Here is a 10,686-nt window from a genome sequence, read left to right as displayed (position 1 = left end):
GTACGCGCATCATTTGTGTTGTTGTTGGTCGCGGTAAGATGGCGGCGCTCGGGGATGGATCAGCTCCGGCGGTGAATGGGTTAATACAACAGTTCACAGCGATTACAGGTACAATTCAATTTTTCCTTTAATTCTTGCAATGTTCATTGTTAATGAGTTATGTTCCAAAAATAGTAATGTCGCCCAAGCATCACAGAAAGCTGCGCAGGAAACTGACGGGGCATCAATGCTTACTGCCCCCTGTCATCAAGGGAAAAACGAACTGGAGCACACGACCGTCAAGTGTGTGTGTGATCACCAGAATGGAGCATCTAACTTAACAAAAATGACCCACAGGAAAGACTAGAATTGTCTTGGGATGATGCCTGACGCAAAAAAATGCTTTCTAGAGTTTCCACAAAAGTAATTTAGACTCTCTGGAGGTGCAATAGCTAACGTTAGCCATGTTGTCTCGTTTTAGTGGAATGGGCGTTGGGTACAACATAACATCGATCTAGTCGAGCTAACCTAGCCTAGGTTCCGCCTTATAACGCAATGGTGGCTGGAATATCTCCCGCATGTCATGTTCAAGAAGCACCGGACCAGCCTCTTTCTGCTAAAGTTACACAAAGTTTGCATGGCTGAGATGGTAATTGATTTATTCTATATTATGTCGATATAGATGGCAATTTGGCCAAATACATCCCATTTTTTGTGATAGTATCCATGTTCTCTGTCGAGTATACTTGAAAAGTGAAACGAACATGATAAAGTCTAACCATCTAAAGATGCAGCAATGTTTGCATTAAAGTTTAGATTGCATGTAAATTGCACATCATTTTACGCAGTTCTTGATTACCATGCACGGAGATGAACCGTTCACATAGTGAAAGTACCAGGCATTATTCTGTTCTGCCAGTGCGTTTCTCAAACAAGAACAACGCATGCGCACAACCGTCCGTTTTTTTGGTGTGATCCTTGGGGTTCAGAGCTCGGAAAAGATTTCATAATAGGGATTAAGTCAACCAACAAATTATTCAATGCATCAAAATATATTTCAGATTTAAATCGGGTAACTTTTTTAACATCCACATTTGACATTTCTGTGTGTGTGTGTGTCCGTGTCCATGCATGCTACTACACTCTCCCAGGTGCCACAGAGAGTGTGGGGAAGCATATGCTAGAAGCATGCAACAACAATCTAGAAATGGCAGTGACCATGTTCCTGGACGGAGGGGGGATCGCAGAGGAGCCCAGCACCAGCTCCAGTTCAGCAGGGGCCTCTAGCAGCAGAGCTCCCCCTGCAGAGTGAGTCAGTGGCCTGCTCCATCACTGCAGAGTCCTGATATGGAGCCTGTGTTGAAACAAACCCATACTTTGAGAGATCGCCAATACGGTCCCTGCTGTTTTTAATTAAAAGCATGTTAATAAGAAAAAGAAAGGTCTGCTCTCCTGGAGTTGAAGTTTAATATTGTCTGTTTTTGTAGTGATCAAGTGCGGGCGCCAATCCCTCAGAAGCAGGACATACTGGTAGAGCCAGAGCCTATGTTTGGAGGTATAGTACTAAAGTGCCAACCCATCATTTAGCTTACCTGACTACAACTTGATCCTAATGGATCTCAATGGCGCTCCCTCTCTGTTTCCCCCTGTAGCCATCTCAGTCCATCTAACTGTCTGTCACGCTCTCTCTGCATCCATAACTCTCGCAGCACCAAAGCGACGAAGACCTGCCCGGTCCATATTTGACGGTTTTAGGGACTTCCAAACAGAAACAAGTAAGTAGCCTACCGGTCTTTGTGTAGGTGTGTGTGTGTTTGCATAGAATGGGGGTTTGTGTGCTAAATCCATGTTCCTGAATTGTGCCAAACAGCCATCAGGCATAGCACTACTTAAAGCTGTACTTGTGTTGTGATCATGGTCAGGTTTTCTTTTACAGTGAGCTCCAAAAGTCATTGTATGATTTCAAATCCAAAGGGCTGGAGTCAGAGCCAAAACAACAAGAAATGTGTCACTATCCCAATACTTTTGGAGCTTAATGTAAACGCTAACGGCTTCTCTGCCCTCCCTCAGTCCGCCAGGAGCAGGAGCTGAGGAACGGCAGTGTGGTGGACAAGAAGCTCAGCACCCTGGCGGACCTGTTCCGGCCCCCCGTTGAGCTCATGCACAAAGGCAGCTTCGAGACGGTGAGGAGCCCCCTCCCCCCTGGACACCCAAGCTCCCTAGACCTGGAGGACTGTCAGTCGACCCTCATCCAAACCACCCTTAGCTGAAAGGATTGGATGGGTTTCTAAGCAGTACGGCAACAATTCCACCGAGCTTGCCAAAGGGCAAGGTGGAGCTATTACCAAATTGCTCATACCTGTCCGGCTCCTTTCTCTCTCTAGGCGAAGGACTGTGGTCAGCTGGAGAACAAGTGGCTGATGATCAACATCCAGAATGTGCAGGACTTTGCCTGCCAGTGTCTCAACAGAGACGTGTGGAGCAACGACGCGGTCCGGACCATCATCAGGGAGCACTTCATATTCTGGCAGGTATGCAGTGTGCACACAGACGGAGATGAACGTGCACTTGCACATCAAGTCAAGCTTTATATAGCACATTTCAGACATGAATGCAACACAATGCACTTGACAGGAAAAAACGAATAAACAATGTAAATAAAAACTGAAATATTTACTACACAAGAAACATAAGAGGGAAACAAAAACAAAATAATAACAATTTGAAACTGAAAGACTAAAAAAGGACCCTAAGGAAAAGCAAAGCAAAATGTGTTAAGATCCCTTTTAAATATGTCCACAGTTTCGGCCCACCTCAGGATCTCTGGCAGGCTATTCCAGAGGCATGGGGCATAGTAACTGAAAGCTGCCTCTCAATGCCTCTTGGTCCTAGGCTTTGGGATAGTTAAAAGTCCAGTGCCAGAGGACCTGAGGGACCTACTGGATACATAACTTAAAAGCATGTCTGTAGTGGAGGAGGTTGAGAGCTTCAAGTTCCTTGGTGTCCACATCACCAACAAACTAACATGGTCCAAGCACACCAAGACAGTCATGAAGAGTGCACGACAAAACCTATTCCCCCTCAGGAGACTGAAAAGATTTGGCATGGGTCCTCAGATCCTCAAAAGGTTCTACAGCTGCACCATCGAGAGCATCCTGACTGGTTGCATCACTGCCTGGTATGGCAACTGCTTGGCCTCCGACCGCAAGGCACTACAGAGGGTATTGCATACGGCCCAGTACATCACTGGGGCCATGCTTCTTGACATCCAGGACCTCTATACCAGGCGGTGTCAGAGGAAGGCCTTAAAAATTGTCAAAGACTCCAGCCACCCTAGTCATAGACTGTTCTCTCTGCTACCGCACGGCAAGCGGTACCGGAGCGCCAAGTCTAGGTCTAAGAGGCTTCTAAACAGCTTCTACCCCGAAGCCATAAGACTCCTGAATATCTAGTCAAATGGCCACCCAGACTATTTGCATTGCATTTTTTTTACACCGCTGCTGCTTTCTGTTGTCATCATCTATGCATAGCCACTTTAATAACTCTACCTACATGTACATATTACCTCAACTAACCTGTACCCCCGCACATTGACTCTGTACCGGTATCCCCCTGTATATAGTCTCCCTATTGTTATTTTACTGCTGCTCTTTAATTACTTGTTACTTTTATTTCTTATTCATATTTTTTTTGTACAGCATTGTTGGTTAGGGGCTCGTAAGTAAGCATTTCACTGTAAGGTCTACACCTGTTGTATTCGGCGCATGTGACTAATAAAATTTGATATATATTGGGGTGCACAATCGTGGATTGATTTGAAATGTCGCCTTACCATTCAGAAGAAGTTAATAACCAAGTTTCCATCCACAGTTTTATGCGAGTGAAGTCCACAAAAATAGTTGCATTAAATAGCAAATGTGACTACTCTGGTCTTAGCACCTACGCTTTAGCCAACAGCTGGCAGTACGCAGTGTGGATGGGCAGTACGCAGTGTGGATGGGCAGTACGCAGCGTGGATGGGCAGTATACAGTGCATTCGGAAAGTATTCAGACCCCTTGACTTTTTCCACATTTTGTTACGTTACAGCCTTACTCTGAAATGTATTAAATAGTTTTTTTCCCCCTCATCAACTTACACACACTACCCCATAATGACAAAGCAAAAACTGTGTGTGTATATATATATATTTTTTTGTGCAAATGTATAAAACCTGAAATATCACATTTACATTAGTATTCCGACCCTTTATTCAGTACTATGTTGAAGCACCTTTGGCAGCGATTAAAGCCTTGAGTCTTCTTGGGTATGACGCTACAAGCTTGCCACACCTGTACTTGGGGGGTTTCTCCCACTCTTCTCTGAAGATCCTCTCAAACTCTGTCAGGTTGGATGGGGAGCGTCGCTGCACAGCTATTTTTAGGTCTTTCCAGAGATTTTTGATCAGGTTTATAGTTCGGGCTCTGGCTGGGCAGCTCAAGGACATTCAGAGACTTGTCCCCAAGCCACTCCTGCGTTGTCTTGGCTGTGTGCTTAGGGTTGTTATCCTGTTGAAAGGTGAACCTTCGCCCCCGTCTGAAGTCCTGAGCAGGTTTTCATCAAGGATCTCTCTGTACATTGCTCCGTTGATCTTTGCCTCGATCCTGACTAGTCTCTGCTGCTGAAAAACATCCCCACAGCAAGATGCTGCCACCACCATGCTTCACCATAGGGATGGTGCTAGGTTTAGTCCAGAAGTGACGCTTGGCATTCAGGCCAAAGATTTTAATCTTAGTTTCATTAGACCAGAGAATCTTCTTTCTCATGGTCTGAGAGTCCTTAAGTGGGCTGTCGTGCCTTTTTTCTGAGGAGATGCTTCCGTCTGGCCACTCTACCATAAAGGCCTGATTGGTGAAGTGCTGCAGAGATGGTGTTCTTTCTGGAAGGTTCTCCCATCTCCACTGTCCACAATCCTGTCTCGGAGCTCTACGGACAATTCCTTTGATTTCATGGCTTGGTTTTTGCTCTGACATGCACTGTTAACTGTGCGATCTTATATAGACAGGTGTGTGCCTTTCCAAATCATGTCCAATCAGTTGAATTTACCACAGGTGGACTCCAAGTTGTAAAAACATCTCAAGGATGATTAATGGAAACAGGATTTCGAGTCTCATTGCATAAGTCTGAATACTTATGTAAAAAAAAAGAAGCTATTTCTGTTTTTTATTTTAATACATTTGCAAGAAATTCAAAAACCTGTTTTCGCTTTGTCATTATGGGGTATTGTGTGTAGATTGATGAGGAAAAACATACATTGTATCAATTTAAGAAAAAGGCTGTAGTGTAACAAAATGGTAAAAGTCAAGCGGTCTGAATAATTTCCGAATGCACTGTGTACTGCCTACCCACACTGCGTACTGCCTACCCACACTGCGTACTGCCAGCTGTTGGCTAAAGCGTTGGTGCTAAGACCAGAGGAGGCACATTTGCTATTTAATGTAACTATTTTTGTGAAAAAACTATCGGTTGAGTTGAAAATGCGATGGAAACACATTGAACTTAGTACATAAAAACTTAAGCGAAAAAGTACGTTTTGTGTGCACTACGTCATCACACACTGATTTTTATCTGCAACATGTCAGTTTGGTAGAAACACCACTGGTGGGAAAATGCACATTTTCTTTATGCAGATTTTAGAATATTCGCATAAAAATCTGTTTGCCGATTGGATGAAAAACTATCTACTGTAACTTTTTGTTTTTCTCCTTCATAACTCTCATGCATACACAAGCTGTCACATCCACACGCGCGCGTATGCACTGTGTGCCGTAGAGTCGTGTTGAGGGGAGCTAGCCTGCTGTGTGTCTGTGCAGTTTATGTGTTTGTGTGCACGTGTGTATCGACAGGTGTACCATGACAGTGAAGAGGGCCAGAGGTATATCCAGTTCTACAAGCTCAATAAGTTTCCCTATATCTCCATTTTGGACCCCCGCACAGGTGAGGCCTGCTCTGAGTCTCTGAGTGTTTAAACAGTTACTAATACTAAAAAGGTATGACTGACGATGCTCGTGTTTGACCGTTCTGCAGGTCAGAAGATGGTGGAGTGGAACCAGTTGGATGTTGCGTCGTTTCTGGAACAGGTGACGGGCTTCTTGACGGAACACGGCCAGCTAGACGGCCCGGCGTCCAGCCACCCGCCCCCGGCCAAACGGGCCCGCTCCGTGAGTCTCTGCTCACTCTCTATTTTTCTCTCGCTATCTCTCTCCCTCTCTTTCTTATTAAATACTGTCCATATTGCTCATTCCAGTCACATTATCACTTTATTCTCTCACTGTTCACTCTCTCTCTATCACTTCTGTCTATCTCACACCTCTGTTCTCTTTCTCTATGTCTATGTCTGTCTTCTCGGTCTGTTTTATCCCAGGAAAGTCTGATAGACGCCAGTGAGGACAGCCAGTTGGAGGCAGCCATCAAAGCCTCCCTCCAGGAGACCCACTATGAGTCGTCCTCCGCCCCCGACCTCCCCGACTCCCCCCACTCTGTAGAGGTAGACTCGGATGGAGACTCAGACGAGGAGCCCTTCTCCGACAGCGAGGGCCTCATCTCTGTCGACGGCTCGGACAACGAGACAACAGAACCCCAGGAGGGCAGCTCCTGCTCCACGGGCGGAGACACCCCTCCTGGACCAGCCCCTCCCACATCTGCAGCTGTAGCCCCCCAGCCCCCGCCACAGCCGGACAGCCCACCTGCCCGTCACAGGAAGTCCCCTCACAAAGAGAACAGCCACAGGAAAGAGGAGAGCAAAAAGAACCACCTGGAGCCTCTGGCGGCTGCGCCGGCCCGCTCCCAGGCCGACCCAGACTCAGAGCATCGTTCTGGGGAGAACCATCGCACCTCAACGGGCCAAAGCTCCAAATCTGTTAAGACGGACACCTCCGACCTCGACTGCCTTGATGACAATGGTACTAAAATGATGCGTGTGTGTGTGTGTGTGTGTGTGTCTGTGCATCATGTTCAAGTGTCTAGATTGTGTGTGTGTATCTACGATTTACGTCTTCATCCGTCCCTACTCTGACTGCACTCTTTCTGTATTGTGTGTCCAGGTCCCAAGGCCAGACTGATGCTGCGCTATCCAGACGGACAGAGAGAGCAGATCGCCCTGTCGTCCAAGGCCAAGCTTATGGTGAGAATGTACTCTTGTGCTAGGCCTTGTGTTACATTTTTTTCTTCATTAATTGAATTTATCAAAATCCTGGTCAATTTCCAGTTCAAGAATTGATGTTCAATTCATCACCTGAATTGACTGAGTGGAAATGCAGCTGATCCCAACCCCCGGTACACTATATATAAAAAAGTAGGTGGACACACACCCCTTCAAATTTGTGGATTCAGCTGTTTCAGCCACACCCGTTGTTCACAGGTGTATAAAATTGAGCACACAGCCATGTGTTGAGCACTCCATTGCCAAATATTAGCAGTAGAATGACCTTACTGAAGAGCTCAGTGACATTCAACGTGGCATCATCATAGGATGCCACCTTTCCAACAAGTCAGTTTGTCAAATTTCTGCCCTGCTAGAGCTGCACCGGTCAACTATAAGTGCTGTTATTGGGAAGTGTAAACGTCTAGGAGCAACAATGGCTCAGCTGCAAAATGGGAGGCCACACAAGCTCACAGAACGGGTTGTGAGCTGTCCTCGGTTGCAACACTCACTACTGTGTTCCAAACTGCCTCTGGAAGCAATTTCAGCACAAGAACTGTTCGTCGGGAGCTTCATGAAATGGGTTTCCATGGCCGAGCAGCCGCACACAAGCCTAAAATCACCATGCGCAATGCCAAGCGTCTGCTGGAGTGGTGTAAAGCTTGCCACCATTGGACTCTGGAGCAGTAGAAACATGTTCTCTGGAGTGATGAATCACGCTTCACCATCTGGCTGTCCAACGGACTAAATAATGTTCTGGGGCTGTTTTTCATGGTTCGGGCTAGGCCCCTTAGTTCCAGTGAAGGGAAATCTTAACTCTACAGCATACAATGACATTCTAGACAATTCAGTGCTTCCAACTGTCTGGCAAAAGTTTGGGGAAGGCCCTTTCCTGTTTCAGCATGACAATGCCCCTGTGCACAAAGCGAGGTCCATACAGAAATGGTTTGTCGAGATCGGTGTGGAAGAACTTGACTGGCCTGCACAGAGCCCTGACCTCAACCCCATCGAACACCTTTGGGATGAATTGGAACACCAACTGTGAGCCAGACCTAATAGCCCAACATCAGTGCCTGACCTCACTAATGCTCTTGTGGCTGAATGGAAGCAAGTCCCAGAGCAATGTTCTAACATTTAGTGGGAAGCCTTCCCAGAAGAGTGGAGGCTGTTATAGCAGCACAGGGGGGACCAACTCCATATTAATGGCCATGATTTTGGAATGAGATGTTTGATGAGCAGGTGTCCACATACTTTTGGTCATGTAGTGTACATTAAGATATTATAAGACATTATAAAGGCTCATACATGCATATAACTCTTTATAAAGCAGTTATAAAGCATTATTTAGTAAAGCGTTACCTACCTTCAACTGTGTCCTCCACCCCCTCCAGGCTCTGGTTAGACATGTCCAGTCGAAGGGCTACCCCAACGAACGCTTCGAGCTCGTCACCAACTTCCCCCGACGGAAGCTGGCCCACTTGGACTATGACGTCACACTGCAGGAGGCGGGGCTTTGTCCACAGGAGACTGTATTTGTGCAGGAAAGGAACTAAGCCATGCATTTTCTATCTTCAGACCATGCCCATTTCACCAGTGACCCGGGAGGATGTTACAGGCCGCTACTCCTGGGCTTTTTTTATTTTGGAATTAGACCATGCCCCTATTTGGGGACACCGAACTGTGGATGAACTTCATTACCCATCATTCCACTGGGAGGAAGTGACTGGCCTGTGTACTCTTTTTAGTAGGCATTGTTGTTCATCGTCAATTACCGAATGGATTTTAGTTTTATTCTGAGGTAATAAACCAATCGGAGTAGAACACCTTAATGATACTGTTAGAAAGAAGCTGAGGCCCCCAAATAATGATCAGAGCTGGCATCAGAGTTGGCTCAGGAAAACTTTACAGACTATTATCCCTAAAGGATGTCAAATGTCAGATATTTTTTTGAAGTTAATACTTATTTTTTGATTCATGAACACCTACAGCCAGGTAAAGGAGCGACATGAACTCTGATTGTTCCCAAATTTGCTCTTCTACTTGCTGATTGGGTGAGGGGACTTTGAATACAGGAATCGATGGAGAGGGGTGTAGGGTCGTTCAAGGGATTCTTTTTTTGGGGGGTGGGGTCCTCAACTGTCAACCTGCAGGAGTGGTGTAGCGATTGACATTTAGTCTTAGTCGGTGTGTGTGTATATATATATATATCTTTTTTTTCTACCCCATTTCCAAGAAAAGATGCTGAAATATAATCATAAAAACAAAGGGAAACTTGTTTGCTCTATTCCATTTCTACCACGTATTTGTCTATCTGCAATCTGACTAAATTGTGACCACAACCTCAGAAGTATAGTGTTGGTGCTGATGATCATTTCTTGATACCCCCTCCCCAATGTACTGAACGATCTGGGTCAGTGTAAGCAATGGGTGGTGTCATCACTCTTACTAGCCCAACTATAACTAATATATATCTTGTCTAGTCAGATATGAGGGAGAGGTAACAAGTAGATTCTGTTTGGGGCCATGTCCAATACTACTAATCTGTTTTAAACCTTTACCCACAGACTGGATATGTCTGTCACAGGGTTTCATCATCTTCGCTGTGAGCTAAGAATCCTAACAGTGGGAGAGCTATCAAGCTGTGGAGTTCTGGTCTGAGTGAGAAGTTTAACATTGTTGCATACAACTGTCTTGAATACATTTTGGAGTATTTGTATGGTGCTTTCTATATTCCTAGAACCCAGTACATTGAATTTTATCCAAATCTAATTAAAATGTCAGGTCAGGTTAAAGGGATACTGCAAGATTCTGGCAATTAAGCTGCATTTTTTTACTTACCCAGAGTCAGATGAACTCGTAGATACCATTTATACTGTACTTGTAGACTTCCAGTCATTGCTTCACGAAACTACCTATTAACTTCCTTCATACTGCACGCAGACATAAAAATGTTATCCACAAGATTATCTGACTCTGGGTAAGTTGAAAAATGACTTCATTACCAGAATCTCACAGTATCCCTTTAATCATTCTGGGAAGTCAAAGTCCCCATTTCAGTTATGTACAGTCGTGGCCAAAAGTTTTGAGAATGAAACAAATATTAATTTTCACAGTCTGCTTCCTCAGTTTGTATGATGGTAATTTGCATATACTCCAGAATGTTATGAAGAGTGATCAGATGAATTGCAATTAATTGCCAAGTCCCTCTTTGCCATGCAAATGAACTGAATCCCCCCCAAAAACATTTCCACTGCATTTCAGCCTTGCCACAAAAGGACCAGCTGACATCATGTCAGTGATTCTCTCGTTAACACAGGTGTGAGTGTTGATGAGGACAAGGCTGGAGATCACTCTGTCATGCTGATTGAGTTCGAATAACAGACTGGAAGCTTCAAAAGGAGGGTGGTGCTTGGAATCATTGTTCTTCCTCTGTCAATCATGGTTACCTGCAAAGAAACACGTGCCGTCATCATTGCTTTGCACAAAAAGGGCTTCACAGGCAAGGATATTGCTGCCAGTAAGATTGCAC

General features: G+C 45.3%; 1 protein-coding gene across 4 annotated transcripts; it reads left to right on the top strand.

Annotated features, from left to right (window-relative positions):
- LOC120020416 (UBX domain-containing protein 7-like) lies at nucleotides 1-9,432 on the top strand. 4 transcript variants are annotated; one of them, XM_038964061.1, is made up of 11 exons: nucleotides 1-108; nucleotides 1,131-1,287; nucleotides 1,467-1,534; nucleotides 1,689-1,754; nucleotides 2,050-2,162; nucleotides 2,364-2,510; nucleotides 5,863-5,953; nucleotides 6,044-6,177; nucleotides 6,381-6,918; nucleotides 7,060-7,139; nucleotides 8,549-9,432. In XM_038964061.1, exons 1-11 carry the CDS (start codon nucleotides 39-41, stop codon nucleotides 8,708-8,710), a joined length of 1,626 nt encoding a protein of 541 aa, XP_038819989.1. In that variant the 5' UTR covers nucleotides 1-38; the 3' UTR covers nucleotides 8,711-9,432. The 4 variants fall into 4 exon arrangements, with proteins under 4 accessions (XP_038819989.1, XP_038819988.1, XP_038819990.1 ...); XM_038964060.1 differs by having other exon boundaries at nucleotides 1,632-1,754; XM_038964062.1 differs by lacking the exon at nucleotides 1-108 and adding an exon at nucleotides 118-628 and having other exon boundaries at nucleotides 1,632-1,754.
- Nucleotides 9,433-10,686: the final 1,254 nt, after the last annotated feature.

This window comes from Salvelinus namaycush, chromosome 25, assembly GCF_016432855.1.
Source record: "Salvelinus namaycush isolate Seneca chromosome 25, SaNama_1.0, whole genome shotgun sequence".
Lineage (NCBI taxonomy): Eukaryota > Metazoa > Chordata > Actinopteri > Salmoniformes > Salmonidae > Salvelinus > Salvelinus namaycush.
This window is presented reverse-complemented; position numbering and strand designations above follow the sequence as displayed.

Coding starts and splice junctions, on each gene's coding strand:
- LOC120020416 (XM_038964060.1), top strand. CDS start 39: ATGGCGGCGCTCGGGGATGGATCAGCTCCGGCGGTGAATGGGTTAATA. Junction 2,511..5,862: donor AGCACTTCATATTCTGGCAG/GTATGCAGTGTG, acceptor GTGTATCGACAG/GTGTACCATGACAGTGAAGA. Junction 6,919..7,059: donor CGACTGCCTTGATGACAATG/GTACTAAAATGA, acceptor TTGTGTGTCCAG/GTCCCAAGGCCAGACTGATG.